Here is a 19,848-nt window from a genome sequence, read left to right as displayed (position 1 = left end):
GAAACGTCAGCCTTCCTGCTCCTGTGATGCTGCTTGGCCTGCTGTGTTCATCCAGCTCTACACCTTGCTATCTCAGATTCTCCAGCATCTGCAGTTCCTACTATCTCTAAGTAAGATCTGTATGCCTAAGCTGAATGATTCAGAGATAGCAATCTCATCTGGGAATCTGAAGGCCTAACATTCAAGACCAACCTTGGAGAGTTCAGCATGTTATCTAGGCTGACAAGGTCACAATGCTCAGGAACACAGGAACAAGTCACTCCTGCTCTGTCATTCATTAAGATCACACCTGAGGGTGTTACGATGGCTCAGTGGTTAGCACTGCTGCCTCACAGCAGCAAGGCCCTTGGGTTCCATTCTATGATTCGTTCCAGTCACCTGCCATTCTTACACTTGCTACTGCAGCCAAGCAAAGATCTATCAATCTCCGCCTCAAGAACTCCCAATTGAGCCACCATCTCCAGCCTTTTGTGGTAGAGAATTCCGGTTTTACACTGTCCTTTGTATAGTTTTTTTTTAAAAACCATCTCCCTTCAAATTGGCCTAACTTCAAACCGAGTAGACATGGTGACACGGTGGAAATATCACTGGGCTAAGTAATCAAGAACCCCAGGCCAACACGCTGGGGATATGGGTGAAAATCCCATTGTGGTAGCTGCTGGAATTTAAAACTATTAATGAAATAACTAATGAAAATATCTGGAACTGAGAACTAGCCTCGATAATGGAGAGTGTGAAACGATCAGTAATCATCGTTAAAAATGCATCTGGTTTATTACCATCCTACAAGGAAGGAAATCTGTCACCCTTATCTGGTCTGACCCTACGTGATTCCAGATCCACAGCTCTGGCATTGACTCTGAAATGGCCTGGCAAATCTTTCGGTTCCAGAGCAATTACAGATGGGCAACAAATTCTGGCCTTGCCAGCAATGCCCACGTTGAGCAGGAAATAAAAATAAACCTGTTTCTTTCATTCAATCATGAGATTTGGCATCACTGGTCGGGCCAGCACTAATTGTTCATCCTTTCAAATAACAGTTTTAACACCATGATCATATCACACACTGACTCAATAAACTCAAGGAGAAACAAAGTCAGGATTAGGGAACCTGTCCTCATGATTTAACCCTTTAGGCTCTCTTATCACCTGGTAGCATTGATTGAGGGATTGGTACATGTTGGATGTGCTGTTGTTCAGGTCATTCGACTGAGGTTACACACATGAGGGATGGTTATTTCAGAAATAGGGGTATCTGAGATAACACCACGAGCTATAGAAACCAGGAACCTCCTTGTTTATATTTCAACATCCCACTAGTAAACTTAGTCATCAGGTGCTGTCTGCCTTGATCCTCTAACAACAGTATAGAAACAGCCTCGGAGAAGGCCCTGAGAAAGTCAACACATTGTGTACTCTGCAGAACAGGTTTAACAGATTCATCTGCACTTTTGATTTACGCGGCAATCGCCTTTCAGAGAGTGACAGGGATTTTATTGTGAATCGTTTGTTTAACATAAATACCACTTTCCACTTTTACCTGTCCAAAGGGCTACCACCCACTTGGCAAGAAACAGCCCTCTTCATTTTCAAAGATCCCAGCCCTTTTGTTTAGTTACTTTAATAAACCCACCACCAATCAAGACAACCAATTAATCAAATTACAAACACTTTAAAGTTCAGACAGTGATTACAGATCAATGCACATCCCAGGCTGGAGGTATTTTTCATCTGCCTGTTCAGATAGGATGGCACCGTGGCTCAGCAGTCAGCACTGCTGCCTCTCAGCGCTAGGGAACCGGGTTTGATTCCAGCCTCAGCTGTATGGAGTTTGCACTTTTTTCCCCCTATATCTGTGTGGGTCCCCTCCAGGTGCTCTGGTTTCCTCCCACAAGGATGTGCAGATTAGGTGGAATGGCATAATAAATTACCCATTGTGTCCAGGGAAGTGCAGGATTTGGGTAGAGTGTCAGGCCTGGGTGGGATGCTCTTCGGAGGGCCGGTGATGGGCTGAATGGCATATTTCCACACTGTAGGGATTCTATGATATGACACAATGTCTGAGGCAGGTTGGATTTGAACCTGCACCTTCTGACCCAGAGGTAGCAACATACCACTGCACCACAAGAGACCTACCCAAGAACTCAGCTCTTTTTTTAAATACATTCACAGGATGTGGCATCACCGGTTGGGCCAGCCCCTACTGTTCATCCCTTATTTCCCTGATTGGAGTGGCTTGTAGGGTGCCATCAAGGGGCAGTAAGAAGTCCTGTGGGTCTGGAGTCACATGGAGGCCAGACCAGGTAAGGGTGGCAGTTTCCTTCCCGAACAGACAGTGTTGAACTGGATGAAGCCTTAAAGAGACCTGTGTTTCCAAAACTGACAAAACATTGATACTGTACCTGGAGTGAGCAGAAAGTCTGGGTAAAGGGCTCCATTCGGACAAGATACGAAGCAACAATTATTGCCGAAGAGTAGTGAGTGCAGTAGTGACAACGTGCAGTTAAGTCCCCTGGAAGAGATCAAACAATTTCACTTTGTCAGAAAGATATGGCTAAAGAAAATAAAACTCGACAAACAGAATTGGACCTCTTTTTGGATAGGGTTTGGCTTTGGGAATAGCTTACAGGAAAAGCACAGCATAGTTCCATGCACCTATTCTATCTTTCAACTTGAACTCTACCTCCCTGCTTTACCTGCATTGTTAATAAAACACATTTAGTCATTCATTCTGCGCATTGCTGGTTAAACCTGCATTTATTGCCCATCCCTGATTACTTTCGAAAAAGTGCTGGTCAGCTGCGACAATGAACTGCTGCAGTCCTTGTGATGAAGGTGCATCACTGATACAGCTAGGGAGGGAGTGCCAGGGTTTTGATTCAGTGACGCAGAAGGAAGAGCAACATGGTTCCCAGTCGAGATGGTGTGTGGCTTGGAGGGGAGCTTGCAGGTGAGAATCATAGAGCCACCTAGCCTGCACATCCCTGGAAACCATGAGCAATTTAGCATGGCCAATCCACCTAGCCTGCACGTCTTTGGACTGTGGGAGGAAACCCACACAGACACGGGGAGAATGTGCAAACTCCACACAGACAGTCGTCCGAAAGTGGAGTCTAACCCGGGTCCCTGGTGCTGTGAGACTGCAGTAACCACTGAGCCACTGTTGTTACCCTTGACCTTCTGGATGGGTTTGGAAGGTGCTGTCCAAGGATGCCTTGGAGAGTTGGAAATAGAAATCTGGAATTGACACCTCTGCCAAAATGTTGTGGACATGAGCTCAACTGAAATATCAAGACTGAGGTTAAGAGGTAAGCCTGAGCAATGAGCACAAACATGAACTCTTCTTCCATCTCCACAGATCTACTGACAAACCATTCACACTGCACCTGGACTGAGCAGAAAGTCTGGGTAAAGGGACAAGATACAATGCAACAATTATTGCTGAATTTCTAGCACTTTCTGTTTTTATTTCATATTTGCAGCATCTGCAGGGTTTCGCTTTTGTATTTGTGTCAATATAATGTTATTGGGAAAGAGTATCAAATCGCATGGAGCCGAAGAGGACAAATGAGCTGAAACAGAGAAAAATCAGGAGCTCGACCAGCTTGGAATGCTGAGCAGGATGGGACAGGAGAGAATGAAGCTTGTGTAACTTTTCTTTTATTGCCATGCGTATTTTACAGTGAGAATGACTGTAAAATATAGTGAAAAGCATTTCCGCTGTCGCCATGATCAAGCGCCATTTTGAATAGTTTTAAGAATAAGAGAGAAAAAAATCCAAAAGATATAGTGTAACGAGAGTCCGTCAGGTCCTGAGCCAGCTCATCATCAACAATGACAGCGTCGCTATCGCCCCTCCACAGCCTCGCTGTTGTCTACACTGGACCATCCAACTTTGAAGTCTCCACTCTTCAGGTGTCATCTTTCACTGCTCGGCTAATTCTCCCCCTGCCACCATTTGCGTCAGATCCGCCAACAACAGAGGACAGCAAAATCACTGATAACTTCTCTGGGCCGGAATGCTTAGGAATTTCGGGATTTTCTGGATTGTAGAATTGCACTGGAATGCCTAACCCCGAGTGTGAAAAATACTGTCAATATAAATATTTACCTGAAACATGCAATGATAAAACATTATAAAGCAGGGAAACAATTTCTATTACTTATCCATTTTCCACCTTTTACTCAAAGTGTACTGCACTAACATGATGCCAATGATGGTGGATTGATATTATTTGTTCAAAACATTTCTGGACCACTGATGCTTTCAACTAACAGATTTCTAGAATGAAGAGGTTCCTGTAATAACAAGACTGAGAATAACTCGCTATATCTGGTTGAGAAGAGGACCTATACAACTTGGATAAGATGATAGGAATCGCCAACTGAGAAAATAGGCTACAGGAAAAGTGAAGTGGAATCTCTGATGGGAAATTGAGCAGCATAGTGAGTAGGTGGATTAGTCAACTCAAAATTCAATAAACTGCAGGAATACCCCGAGATTAGCCTGTTTAGCCATGACAAAGTACGAGTCACCATTATTCCATCTGAACATCCCGTACTCCAATCTCAAGTATTCACGTATTTTAACAATCATTAAGCATATATCTGGGAGTCTTGTTGGTGCTCAGTGTTGACCAAGCCAACAGAGAAATATATCACACCAGAAATAAAGAGTTTAGAGAATAAATTTACAGCACAATCTTCACTAATACCTAGATTATAGATGGCAAGTGAAAAAAAACACAACTGCAAACTCATCCAGAATTTCAGTGAGTATTATAACGCTTTTTTTCTCTCTAATTTAATTTGTTGGAACATTGAACGCCTAGGGAAGATATGTGGGAATAAATTCAAACCAATTAAATTTGTTGCATCGAGTTGTAAGGTTATTATTCTCGATATGCCCTTACAATTGCTACATTCTCTTTTCCTTCATTTGCAACATTCAAAATATATGGAAACATTAAAAAATGGGGTTATGAAAAGCAGGTGGAATGGGCAATGTTAGGTTGCATAAAATAGATTTGCTTACAAAGTCTTCACACAACCTAAATCATGTCTGTGCACGTTACCTCAGTGGGTCACACACTTGGCCTGGGGTTCCTTAGACTGTTTGACCGACTGCCAGAGACTCAAGCAAAAAAAAAAAAATCTAGCGAGGCACCTTTGGTGAAGTTCCGAGTGATCAATGCGCTGTCGGAGGTGTCGTATTTTGAATGAGATGAATATATCTCAAGTGGATGCACAAAGATCCCACAGCAGTGTTTCAAAGATGAGCAAGGCAGGTGTCTTGGATACATTAATCCTTTAACCAACATCATCGGAACAGATTGTCACATTTCTGTTTGACAGGCTTTGTGAGATACATATTGATGGTCATGTTTTCTACATTACAACAATGGTTTCATACTCTTCAGATTCCAGATATTTAGATACAGGGAACATAACAGTTCATTGTACTTTAGGTCTGACTACTGCCTTGTATATTTTTTGCAAAACATCCCTCTTTCAGTTGTGTTCCCTGTTATCTGCTGAACATACCAGAGCATTGATTTCCTATCAGGACCAGATATTACAGATGAATGGTTTACAATAAGGACCAAGGATAGGGAAGGGATGATGGGCTGTTGTACGGAATGGGGATGCCTCCTGTTTATTACACAGCTCAGAGAAGGTCTCATGCCTTTTACTTCCATTATATTCTGGCTCAAAAGGAACAGGCTTCATAAGAGCTTTCAAGCTTCCCTTTATTTTCTGTGCTCAGCTACTCTCATGGACACTGGATCTCACATCAAACTTTGTTTCTCCAATTTATCTTATTGTCTTCTAATAATATATAACCAGACAAATATTCTTGCTCATCTCACTCTTCCCTGGCTGTTCTTCAGTATGAGCTGTTCACATGCAATAGCTCGCTTTTCTGATCTGAAGTGTTAACCCCACTTTGATGCTTGACCTGTTTGATCCATTCTTTTTAAATTGTCATTTGGTTTTACAGAACTTGAGCATTGCTGAAAAAAATATTTTGAAGCTTGTTGCTTTGCACTCAGTAGGACAATTTGGAAAAAAATTACCAATAAAATTTCCAATCAATGGGAAGCGAAGAAAATCTCTCCGCTGGTTGGAATCATACCTGACACAAAGGAAGCTGATTGTGATTGTTTCAGGTCAGCTCCAGGACATCGCTGCAGGAGTTTCTCTCGGGAATGTCCCAGGCCCAATCATTAATGACGTTCCCTCCATCACAAAGTCAGAGGTGGGGATGTTTGCTGACGGTTGCATAATGTTCAACACCATACATTTCGCCTCAGATACTGAAACAGTCCAATGTCCAATACATGGGCAATAGCTGCTGGCCTAGTCATCAAATCCCACATCCCATGAACGAACACAAAAAAAAAAAACTTGTACATCAGTAGAAATACAAAGAAACAAACATTATGCAAAAAAATACTACCTCATGCAGTGAGTAGTTGGGACCTGGAACGCATTGCCTGCAAGTGTGATGGAGGCAGGTTCAACTGAGTCGTTCAAAAGTTTATTAGAAGATTGATTAGAAACATTGTGCAGGGATTTGGAGAAAATGCAGGAAAATGGCACTAAGTCACAACGTTCATTTGGAGAGCTAGTACAGGGGAGGTGATAGGTCAAATAGCCTTCATCTGCTCCATAACAAATCCATCCGTAATTGGGTTTTGCGACCTGGTATGGCTCATATCTCTAAACATAGATCACCTACAACCAGTTTACTTCCCAAACAATACCTATTTTGGATAATATAAGGTGGCACTTGTTTGTAATTTGTTGAACTGAATGGTAACAGCTAATAGAGAAGTAGACAGTCCAGTGTAATTGTGGGCTGTACAGACTAGGATAACCTTACGTTCGATTCACAGCTATCTTGAGCCCACCGACCAAACAAAGCAACAACATGTACAACAACAACCAGAAGATTGGAAAGGGATGCATCAACTACAATTTTGCCGCCTGACATTGGATATTAGACATTTGGTTCAGATGACATTATTGTTCCAAACTCTTATTGTTGTAACGATCTGTCAGAGTGGCCAACCCTGGTTAATTACTGGATACACAAACCCGTTATAGGTGAACACATCAAACTTGTGAGGAACCCTCTCACTAAAGGCACTGTGGGTGTAGCTACAGCAAATGGACTGGAGCAGTTCAAGAGGCAGTTCATCACCAACTTCTCGAGCGCAACTACTAACAGGTAATACATGCTGGCCTAATCACAAAAGCCTTCCCAAAGCTAACTGGGGATGGACAATAAATGCTGGTCCAGGCAGAGATGCCCAGATCTGTGAAAACACACAAGAGAAAATCTCAGCCCTTGAATTATCCTTGCTGAAGGTCATGGAGGAGTTTGAGAGTTGTACCGTCCAACCTATCCATCAAGGGAAGGAGAACAGTCTGACGCAGTGGTGAGGAACTGAAAGAAAGGTGCGTGGGGTGAGGAGTAATGTATTATAGAATGCTAATGACAGGGTGAATAAAAGAGATCAAACTCCAAAATCCCAGCAAGGTCAGTGTGAACGGATTTACAAACAAAACAGCTGCATTCAAGGCCAGGCTTCCTTCTGTTACTGGGGAATATTAGTAACAAAGGTAGGCCATTCAGCCCCTCAAGTTTATTCCATCATTCATGACTGCAACACACTTTAATTATGCACAGACACCTCCGCTCCACATATCCCGACCCTTCCTGAACAGAAATATTAGGTTTTAGTTCTCAGTGACCTCCAGAGTACAGGGAGAGAACTCCAGACTTTTGCAATGCTTGGTGTGAAATATATTCTTATCCCAAAAACATAAGCTCTCGGTTTAAAATCAGATCCCCTTACTCCTGATTCCACTGCCAGATCTATCGACATCTACTTCGTCAGATCAGTCTAACAGCCCAATTTCCTCAGAAAATACTAACCATCGTTTTCTACTTCAAAATACCGCTGGACAAACTTTTCCTTCCTCTCCTCATTTTGTGCCCCCATGGGCTTCGAGAGATCTCGGAATGCCTTTGCATTATTCAGATCCAACTCCTGGGAGTACAAAACAAACATGATGATGAAAAGAATGTTAAAAGTGTTTGAACACTCAAGAGCCAAACAGACCAATGTTGGACAAACTGAAATACTTGCAATCCACGAACAGCTCATGTGATAATTCACTGAAGGAGGTCCAAACATTTACACACACTGGAAAGGTTTCACCTGCTGCCATCTCCAGTATTGGGCAAATAACGTAAAATATGTAATACTTTATACATTGAAGCAGCGTTGCTGGGAGTACAGAGACAACAATTAAAGTGTTAATAAAACAAAGAACTGCGGATGCAGGAGATGTGAAACAAACCAAAACAGAAACTGCTGGAGAAACTCAGCAGATCTGGCAGCATCTGTGGAGAGAAAGCAGAGTTAACATTTCGAGTCGAGAACTGAAGCATTAACTCTGTTCAGGCACTCATGTTACAAGAAGGGTCATTTTTCAAACCGAGTTAAAGGGTGTGGTGGAGTGATAGCCTTTTTAAGCAGTTTAAAATCTTCATGGAGACAGATTAACTGAGCAGTAAGATCAGAAACAAAAGCACATGGCATCAAACGTGGTGCAGGAAAGGTGCATGGTGATAACACAAGCAGGGAAGAATTCTCACTTACAGCAGAAGTGGAAAAGCAATAGCAGTCCGATATAAACCTCCTAACTTCTTTGCCTAATGAGTGCTGAATATTTTGCACTGTCAGGAGATGGGGTCAGGAGGCAAGGCAGGTGCACAGTCTAAGATTGGTGGATAGATTTAGAGCATGGTGTCCGAGGAAAAGCACAGCCTTTGGGATTGGACGGATGGATTAAGGAGGTCATTTTCAATCCTGTGGCTCCTAAAGAAATTAGGACAGTTTGCAGAGAGAGAAGAAAGCAGTTAAGTAGGTCTATTAATTCTCAAAGGTCTCCAGACACATGTTTTACAGGTGAGTGAGTATTGAGGTAGTGTAGCTTGCAGATCATGTAAGATTTTGAATGAACTAAGTTTGTGGGGAGTGTAAAGTCAGCTAGGAGCGCATTTAAAGAGCAGTTGAGTTTGGATAATATGGCAGTATAATTTACATTATGAGGATTATCCAAATGTACTTATGTAGGTGACATAGTATCTGGAATTTCCGGGTACACAAATGAAATCAGACTAGATTTACATTGAATTAAAATAGGAAGGTACAAACCCACCCCCATTACAAAGCAAGGAAGGCCATTGGCCCATCGTCCAGCAGGAAGTCAACTGATCACCGATACCATTAGATGCTTCTGGGATCTTTACATGTCTAAATTGGCTCCTGTGTTTGCCTACATAATGATAGTGACTTAAATTCCCATATTAATTCCTGGTGTGGATGTATGAAATATATGTTTGCCCAAAGGACACAAAAGTCACTGTATAAATAAATACAAGTTCTCTCCTTGCACTATTTATCACTTACCTCAGAGTCATAATCAGCAAGTATCCAGGGGAATACTGGATATTGCATCAGATCATTATAGGTTCGCCCTGCCAAAGTGTTCAGATACATGAGATACTCAAAGTTGCTGATCTCTCTTTTCTGCAACAGAGAGAAAAAGTCATATCAAAAAACTATTGCAGCTAACACTTTATTGTAGTTGCTAGTATTAATTACAAGGTGGAAAGCAACTGCGAACTTTTGGTGGATAGTAAACTGTATTCTGCAATGGATTTATGGTTTGAGTTTCATCCAAAAGGTGTTATGTTAATGTTAACTAGTTTTAAATATCTGACTCTCCTGATAATTGTAGTATGCAATTCTATAAATGTCAGATAAGGAAGGCACCAGTTTCAACACAAGAGATTGACCCCTGTGGAAATGACCAGCATAGTGGTGACATCACATTGCTGCAGCATTGAAACTGCAGTGCAGCAAAGCAAAATGCATAAAATATATCTGCAGCTAGGCACAAGATCATAAAGCATTAGAAAAAGGGGCATGTGCAGACCTTCCAAGCTCGCTGTCCCATTGTTTAAGATCACAGCTGATTTTCTATATGAATTTCACTTTCTCATCCTAACTCCATATCTCAATTCTTTTACTGGCCAATGGTCTTTTTATTCATTTGTTTAAATTGTATTCATTTTATTCTTGAATCTACTTAATGACTGAACATACACAGTCCTCTGAGATAAAAATTCCAAAGATTCACATGATCTTCAGCAAGGAAATTTCTTCTCATCTCAGCCTTAAAACCACCCAGTTTCTGAACTCAAGATGGGAACGCTTAATTCTTGACTCTCCAGTCAGAGGAATAAGAGTCGCTCAGCCTCTGCCCAGTCAAGCCCTCTCAGAATGTTATACATCTGTTTAGGGTTGGATATCTGACACAAGGTGACCTGAGAGGCAGTCTTAAATCAGTCCAGATTTGATAATCATGTTATCACTCTGATGGACTCTGCTCTATTCACCAAAATGAAAAATCCACCAGTTTTTTTGAGTTCAACTAAACAGCCCCTTTGCTAGGTTTAAGCCACTGAGTACAGTGCGAGTGGTAACACTGTTCAGGAAAACTGGCTTGTAAATCAGAGGTGACCTATTCGTGCCTTTTAACCGCAAACACGAAACCTCAAAATTTGAGCACGAACTGTGTTGAGGAATGGAATCGGATTATTTTGGCGTCAGGCTCTTTGAGATTACGAGACCAGGATACTCCATTACACACCATTTGGGATATCAGGTGGAAGAACCTAATCTGTCAATGAGACAATTTCATCCACATTGGTGTGACCTGTCAACCATCACTGGCTGAGGTTATCATCAAGGACTCTCCTTCTCAACCTCCTCCCCTTGCGTGAGGTACGGTGACTCTCAGGTTAAATCACCACCAGTTGTCTCTCTGTCTAATGGGAGCGCAGCCCTTTGGTCTGGTAAGATGATGGCAACTTGATTTTAGATATTGATGGGCTGGATTGTACACCAAGTAACTAAAAAACCTAAAGCAAATTCAGGCAATGATCTCAACAACCAGCTCTACGAAGTTAAGGAAAAGTGCATCTTACCTGCCATTTCTGTGTAACCGCTTTCTCGCCCACCGTTTTTCTGCATAAGGGGAAAATCAACAGGACAATCTGAATTAAAAGAGTGTCTTAAAAAAGAAATCAAACTTACACACAGCCCTCTTAATGGTAGTGATTTAATGGCAACGCAATGGATTACTGTCTGTACATGAATGCCACAGCAGGATATCTGGTTCGTACATTTCCACATTCAAACAAACAAAAAGAGCCTGCTGTTCAGAATAAGGTTGCTGTTTGGCAAATGCATTCTTAACGAGAGAATGCTGGGGAATAGCTGCAGGTCTGACAGCATCTTGGAGAGAAACAGTTAATGTTTCAACTCTAGTGTGACTCTTCTTCAAAAGAAGAGTCATATCGGACTTGAAAAACATTGACTCTTTCTCGTCTCACAGACGCTGCCAAACCTGTTGGGTTTTCCCTGCATTCTCTGCATTTGTTTCAGATTTCTAGCATCCACAGTATTTTGCTTTTATTTACTTCCTTAACCAAGGTTTTTAGGAGATGTCCCTGAGGATTGGCAATTGCTCATATGGAACAAAAACAACTGCCATAGATACTCTTGTATGCAAGTACTATGACCTATTATGATCCTTAGTTATTTTTGTATTTACAGATTGCAATGATTGGAACAAGGATCAGGTACATCTCATTGACTACAAGATCCTTGATTGGGGTTGTTAACCTGGGCCAATCAGGGAGCCCTGGCTGACAGATATAAACAGGAATGTCAGAAGGTCTCCTCAGTCTAGGGACCGGCTTTGAGCTGGCTGGTCACAGCCTATGTAAATAAATGGTGACTTGATGATGGGATAACCAGTCTCTGTGCAGTTAAAGTGCAAGGATTTAATATAACTTTACTCATGTCGAAACCAACATCATAAAGTATGCCGAGTACCTTAGCTGTAGACAGACAGAGATGTAAGATTGGCATTTGGCTTAACCTCAAATATGGAAAAAATCTGGTTTCTGTTTACTTAAGAACAGCTTGCAGCTTGGAATAATAAAATGTGAAAAATTGATCAACCTCTTAGAGTTTAATGTGTCAGGATACAACTTAGCTGTTGGCAAAGCACTTACACTTGAAATCGGGTCTGGGATCCTGGTGTTGTGAGGCAGCAGTGCTAATCACTGAGCCACCATAGTCCTCAAAGAGCTTAACTTTTTTTTAATAAATTGAAGAGTTTTAGGATTAGAAAGAAGCGATAAAATGTACCTGCCTTCCTGTGGAAAAGAAAGGACAATTTATATATTCTCTCTCAAAGACATTGATAAGCCTTATTTTAACTTCATGTGAGCGAATGAATTTTCAGGGAGCTAAAATCAGGCCCTTCTGTATATCTGGCCAGACACAAGAAACAAATTTGCAACATGCTTATATTTGATGGTAGAATCTAACTGCTAGCACTTATACACAGCTCTATAATATTCAATTATTTAATGTAACCACATATTGAATAATTAGGGCTATTTTCTTCAGAAAAGTGTAAACTATGGGCTGATTGATTAAGATGTTTAAAATTATGAAGTGATAGGATAATGTTGATAGAAACAAGTTATTCTCAGTGATTCAGATGTCTAGAATGTTGGGTCATCTCTGCAAGGTGAAATTCAGGCAACATACTCCAGATTGGAGCTGAACCCACAGTTTCCTTCTCTATCAAGGCTCCTCATACAAAGAACAAAGAACAAAGAAAATTACAGCACAGGAACAGGCCCTTCGGCCCTCCAAGCCTGCGTCGATCCTGATCCTGATCCTCTATCTAAACCTGTCGCCTATTTTCCAAGGATCTGTATCCCTCTGCTCCCTGCCCATTCATGTATCTGTCTAGATACATCTTAAATGACGCTATCATGCCCACCTCTACCACCTCCGCTGGCAACGCGTTCCAGGCACCCACCACCCTCTGCGTAAAGAACTTTCCACGCATATCTCCTTTAAACTTTTCTCCTCTCACCTTGAAATCATGACCCCTAGTAATTGAGTCCCCGACTCTGGGAAAAAGTTTCTTGCTATCCACCCTGTCTCTACCTCTCATGATTTTGTAGACCTCAATCAGGTCCCCCCTCAACCTCCGTCTTTCTAATGGAAATAATCCTAATCTACTCAACCTCTCTTCATAGCTAGCGCCCTCTGTACCAGGCAACATCCTGGTGAACCTCCTCTGCACCCTCTCCAAAGCATCCACATCCTTTTGGTAATGTGGCGACCAGAACTGTACACAGTATTCCAAATGTGGTCGAATCAAAGTCCTATACAACTGTAACATGACCTGCTAACTCTTGTACTCAATACCCCGTCCGATGAATGAAAGCATGCCGTATGCCTTCTTGACCACTCTATCGACCTGCGTTGCCACCTTCAGGGTACAATGGACCTGAACACCCAGATCTCTCTGTGCATCAATTTTCCCCTGGGCTTTTCCATTTACCATATAGTTCGCTCTTGAATTGGATCTTCCGAAATGCATCACCTCGCATTTGCCTGGATTGAATTCCATCTGCCATTTCTCCACCCAACTCTCCAAACTATCTATATTCTGCTGCATTCTCCGACAGTCCCCTTCACTATCTGCTCCTCCACCAATCTTAGTGTCATCTGCAAACTTGCTAATCAGATCATCTATACCTTCCTCCAAATCATTTATGTATATCACAAACAACAGTGGTCCCAACAAGGATCCCTGTGGAACACCACTGGTCACAGTTCTCCATTTTGAGAAACTCCCTTCCACTACAATTCTCTGTCTCCTGTTGCCCAGCCAGTTCTCTATCCATCTAGCTAGTACACCCTGGACCCCATGCGACTTCACTTTCTCCATCAGCCTACCATGGGGAACCTTATCAAACACCTTACTGAAGTCCACGTATATGACATCTACAGCCCTTCCCTCATCTATCAACTTTGTCACTTCCTCAAAGAATTCTATCAAGTTGGTAAGACATGACCGTCCCTGCACAAAACTATGTTGCCTATCACTAATAAGCCCATTTTCTTCCAAATGTAAATAGATCCTATCCCTCAGTATCTTCTCCAGCAGCTTCCCCACCACTGACATCAGGCTCACCGGTCTATAATTACCTGGATTATCCTTGCTACCCTTCTTAAACAAGGGGACAACATTAGCAATTCTCCAGTCCTCCGGGACCTCACCCGTGCTCAAGGACGCTGCAAAGATATCTGTTAACTCCCCAGCTATTTCCTCTCTCGCTTCCCTCAGTAACCTGGGATAGATCCCATCTGGACCTGGGGACTTGTCCACCCTAATGCCTTTTAGAATACCCAACACTTCCCCCCTCCTTATGCCGACTTGACCTACAGTAATCAAACATCTATCCCTAACTTAACATCCGTCATGTCTCTCTCCTCAGTGAATACCGACACAAAGTACTCATTAAGAATCTCACTCATTTTCTCTGACTCCTCGCATAACTTCCCTCCTTTGTCCTTGAGTGGGCCAACCCTTTCTCTAGTTACCCTCTTGCTCCTTATGTATGAATAAAAGGCTTTGGGATTTTCCTTAACACTGTTTGCTAAAGACATTTCATGACCCCTTTTAGTCCTCTTATTTCCTTGTTTCAGATTGGTCCTACTTTCCCGATATTCTTCCAAAGCTTCGTCTGTTTTCAGTCGCCTAGATCTTATGTATGCTTCCTTTTTCCTCTTTGCTAGTCTCACAATTTCACCTGTCATCCATGGTTCCCTAATCTTGCCCTTTCTATCCCTCATTTTCACAGGGACATGTCTGTCCTGCACTCTAATCAACCTCTCTTTAAAAGCTTCCCACATATCAAATGTGGATTTACCCTCAAACAGCTGCTCCCAATCCACATTCCCCAGCTCCTGCCAAATTTTGCTATAGTTGGCCTTCCCCCAATTCAGCAATCTTCCTTTAGGACCACTCTCGTCTTTGTCCATCAGTATTCTAAAACTTACAGAATTGTGATCACTATTCCCAAAGTAATCCCCTACTGAAACTTCAACCACCTGGCAGGGCTCATTCCCCAACATCAGGTCCAGTATGGCCCCTTCCCGAGTTGGACTATTTACATACTGCTCTAGAAAACTCTCCTGGATGCTCCTTACAAATTCTGCTCCATCTAAACCCCTAACACTAAGTGAATCCCAGTCAATGTTGGGAAAATTAAAATCTCCCATCACCAGCACCCTGTTGCTCCTACAACTTTCCATAATCTGTCTACATATTTGTACCTCTATCTCACGCTCGCTGTTGGGAGTTGTTAGTACAGCCCCAACATTGTGACCGCACCCTTCCTATTTCTGAGCTCTGCCCCTATTGCCTCACTGCTCGAGTCCTCCATAGTGCCCTCCTTCAGCACAGCTGTGATATCCTCTTTGACCAGTAATGCAACTCCTCCACCCCTTTTACCTCCCTCTCTATCCCACCTGAAGCATCTATATCCTGGGATATTTAGTTGCCAATCTTGCCCTTCCCTCAACCAAGTCTCAGTAATAGCAATAACATCATACTCCCAGCATATTTTTGAAAATCTCTTTTACGTCACCCCTTCAGCTTCCTTTTCCTAAGGAGAACAATCCCAGCATTTTTTAGTCTCTCCATATGAACTGCCTCAATCCTGGTACAACTCAGCTAAGTCTTCCCTTGATCTTCTCTAAGAGCGTGGTGCTCTTCCTAAACTGTGACCTCCACAAATGGGCATTATTCTCCAATCAGAAGATAATCAAATTGATTTTTTACCCCATTATTTTTTTCTCATCGACTAGATGCAATGGGACTTCTTTCACTGGAGCATAGGAGGTTAAGAGGTGACCTGATAGAAGTTTATAAAATCATGAGGGGTATAGATAGGGTTAATAGTAGGTGTCTTTTCTCTATGGTGGGGGATTTCAAGACTAGGGGGCACATTTTTAAGGTGAGAGATGAGAGATTTAAAAAAGGCATGAGGGGCAAATTCTTTACACAAAGGGTGGTTCGTGTGTGGAATGAACTTCCTGAGGAAGTGGTGGATGTGGGCACAATTACAACCTTTAATAGATATTTGCATGAGCACATAAATAAGAAAACCTTGGAGGGATGTGGGCCAGGAGTAGGTAGGTGGGACTGGTTTAGTTTGGGATTATGTTCGGCATGGACTGGTTGGACCAAAGCATCTCTTTCCATGCTGTGTGACTCAATGGAGGAAGTAACGGTAGAGGATTGGATTAGGGCAGTTGAAGGCAGGAGATCATGTGACATCCAGGAACCCAAGCAGAGATAGCAAATTTCCCAAGGATGAAAACTTTCTTTTCTTTGTTTAAACATAATGGCTTAAAGAGACAACTTGAAATCTGTTCTTGTTCTTCTCCATTCTGAATGAATGGCTGATGTACAGCAGATAGTGATTGTACTTGTGTTAAGAATGGTAAGCTATCGTTAAATAGCTGTTAGGGGAACATACATCATTGGTTCAGGAATTAAGTGGGAGTTACTGTTTAACTTGCAACTATTTCCATCTAAGCTATCTAGGATAAAATACACCATAACAACCAGTTCACAAATGATTCACAGTAACTAATGTCAAGAGGCTAATAACTATACACAAAAGAAAATAATTGTTACCGTTAAAGTCATAAGCACATGCTCAAGGAGATAAATGCAATACACTCGGTGAACGTATTTTTATTAATGGCTTGTGTATATAATTTTATGTATGTAATGTGTATCTAGATTTTAGTTTTAAATTGAAGATTTAGTTAATCTGGTTTTCTTCAAGACTTTTATCAAACAGACTAGAATCACAGAATCCCTACCGTGTAGAAAGAGGCCATTCAGTCCATCGAGTCTATACCGACCCTCCAAAGAGTATCCCACCCAGACTCACCCTCGCCAACCCAATCCCATAACCACCACACATGGAGTTTTTATCATGGCTAACCCACCTAGCCTTCACATCCCTGGACACTGCGAGGCAATTTAGCATGGCCAGTCCACCTAACCTGCACATCTTTGGAGTGTGGGAGGAAACCGGAGCACCTGGAGGAAACCCACGCAGACCTGGAGAGAATGTGCAAACTCCAGACAGACAGGCACCCGAGGGTGGAATCGAACCGAGGTCCGTGGTGCTGTGCTAACCACTGTGCCACCACTAGCAATCAAGTGTTTTGTCAAGCTGAATGCTCTCATTGTTTCTTGGTACTTGTGGCTACTAACGCAACCAGTCTATTCTCAAAAGGAAAGGAAGCTGTCCACCTTCCCCTCCGTCCAGCCCCAGTTGTGTCTCTGCTCTCTGGAAGAAACTTTCCCTGTGCCTTCTGCAAGACTGGATTGTCATTCAACTGCTTTAAAGCATCACCATTTGATCGTTGACCAGCATCTACATCCATACAATTCCCACCACTCTCCCATGAACAATAACCACAGGACCACCACTGTTTTAGGGCATTCAATTGCTAAGTCACATTCACTTAGTCCAACATCCATGTTTGAGTTGCTCTACCACCTGAGCACAAATCAAACCTGACACACATGCCTGGATTAGATGCATGTATCCACGACTGTGTATCCTTTTGGCTTGTGTTAAAGAAGAAAGTCAGCAATATTTAAGCAGCATGAGCTGATTTCATAATCACCTGGGTGGTTACATTTGTCCTGACAACAACTTCACCTATATGAGTGCAAAATGAACAATCTCAGTACGAGTGTTTTTTTTTCCAGCTGAAATGACTGATTAAGGGAACTTCACTTCCACATTACTTTACAACCTTAATACAGCATGCTATAACCTCCATGTTGGGAGCGTAAATTAAAACAGAGCTTTGTGCTCCCTTTCCATTCGTACTGGTGAAAAGAGAATCTCAACCCATTAATCCACCAATGGGACCACTTACAAAATTAACCAACAACAACTTGTACTTGTATAACCCAGTTAACATAATAAAATGTTTCAAGGAGTTTCACAGGAGCATAAGAGGTGATATTAGACCAAAAACTTGGTCAAAGATGCAAGTTTTAAGGAACATCTCAGGATAAAGGGGGTGATAAAGAAGCAGAGACGTTTTGGGGAGAAAATTCTCAAGCTGAAGGGCAGTTGAAGGTACAGTTACCAATGAAGCTCAACCAGAATCTGGTCTATAATTTGAAATAATTTCACCAAATAGCACAAATAATTTGTTATTTTGCCTAAATGACGTACAGATGGTTGTATTGTGTGTAGCCTGGATATCCAGGGCCAGTGGGAGAGGGGCTGTATATGGGCAGTACAATGGCTCAGTGGTTAGCACTGCTGCCTCACAGCATCAGGGACCCAGGTTCAATTCCAGCCTCAGGCAACTGTCTGCGTGGAGTCTGCACATTCTCCCCGTGTCTGTGTGGGTTTCCTCCAGGTGCTCCAGTTTCCTTCCACAGTCCAAGTGCAGGTGAGGTGGATTGGCCATGCTAAGTTGCCCATAGTGTCCAGGGATGTGCAGGCTAGATGGATTAGCCATGGGAAATGCAGGGATAGGGTAGGGGTCTGGGTCTGGATGAAATATTCTTCAGAGAGTTGGTATGGCCTGCTTCCACACTGTAGAGATTCTATGATTCTAATCATCAGGGTCTGGGGGACCTGGGTTCTGTGCCATATGGCAGCATCAAAGTACACAGGAACAGAGGCAAATGATCCCCCTAAACACCAGGGGAAATATTCAATCACGAGGCCCCAACATATTGAATGGACAGAATCTAAAGGGGGTGCAGGAGCAGAGGGATCTGGGTGTACATGTGCATAGTTCATTGAAGGTAGCAGGACAGGCAGCGAGCACATTGAATAAAGCATACAATGTTCTTAGCTTTATTAATTGGGGGGGGGGGTGCACAAGAGGAGGAGGATTTTCTGAACAAGATACTTATTAGACCTCAGCTGGAGGTACGGTCATGGAAAGGTGTGAATGCATTGGAGAGAGAATGAAGAAGCAATTTACAAGAATGACTCCAGGAATGAGAAATTTCAGTGATGAGGATGGTTTGAAGAAGTTGGGATTGATTTCCTTGGAGAGCAGGCAGCAGAGAGGAGATTTGATCAAGATTTTCAAAATTACAAATGGGCTGGAATAGAGTGGATAGAGAGAAGTTGTTCCCCTTTGTTTAAACAAAAAAGGAATGAGAGAGCCTAGACTTAAATGGTGTAAAGACACAGCAAGGATGATATGAGAAAAACATCTTTTCACCTAATGCGTAAGTAGGGAATGGAATAAACTGCCTGGAAGTGTGATGGAGGCAGGTAGATTTGAAGATAGTAGGAACTGCCGAAGCTGGAGTCTGAGATAACAAGGTGTGGAGCTGGATGAACACAGCAGGCCAAGCAGATTTGGAGCATTTAGTAGAGCATTGTATAATTGTTTTGGATGAAAACATTGTGCAGTGACGTGAGGGAAATGCCAGGAGATTGGCACTAGGTAATGGAACAGGTACAGTTCTGATGGCCCAAATGGCCTCCTGCTGCTCCATAAGAATTCTATACCAATCACTTTGAGGAGTCTCACTGGCAATCACGGGGCTGGTTCTATCCCTGTAGGAAACCCATCAGTAGCAAACACAGTATAAAACTCAGTGTTGTGATTGGAGGATAGTGGGAAGGTATGTGGCGATGGGAAGGAGTCACAGGACCTGACAGGCATGAATTGACAGGGGCCGGTGGGTCACAGGGAGGCTGCAGGGATCACTGGTTGGGGGTGGGGTGTAGAGTTTGGAAGAAAAGGAGAAAGACAGAGAGAGAGAGAGAGAGAGAGAGCGAGAGAGCGAGAGAGCGAGAGAGCGAGAGAG

General features: G+C 42.6%; 1 protein-coding gene across 1 annotated transcript in view; it reads right to left on the bottom strand.

The window, feature by feature from the left end:
• wdfy4 (WDFY family member 4) overlaps window positions 1-19,848 on the bottom strand; it is a 277,315-nt gene that overhangs the window by 61,106 nt on the left and 196,361 nt on the right. The window contains exons 49-52 of the mRNA XM_048616184.1: window positions 11,072-11,111; window positions 9,489-9,608; window positions 7,946-8,060; window positions 2,403-2,512 (exon numbers count right to left, since the gene is read on the bottom strand). Of these exons, the coding sequence (XP_048472141.1) occupies window positions 2,403-2,512; window positions 7,946-8,060; window positions 9,489-9,608; window positions 11,072-11,111 (385 nt within the window). The remainder of the gene's footprint in view (window positions 1-2,402; window positions 2,513-7,945; window positions 8,061-9,488; window positions 9,609-11,071; window positions 11,112-19,848) is intronic.

Source organism: Rhincodon typus, chromosome 34, assembly GCF_021869965.1.
Source record: "Rhincodon typus isolate 14 chromosome 34, sRhiTyp1.1, whole genome shotgun sequence".
NCBI classification, from domain to species: Eukaryota; Metazoa; Chordata; class Chondrichthyes; order Orectolobiformes; family Rhincodontidae; genus Rhincodon; species Rhincodon typus.
Note: the sequence above shows the minus strand (reverse complement) of the source record. Positions and strands in the feature narration are given on the sequence as shown.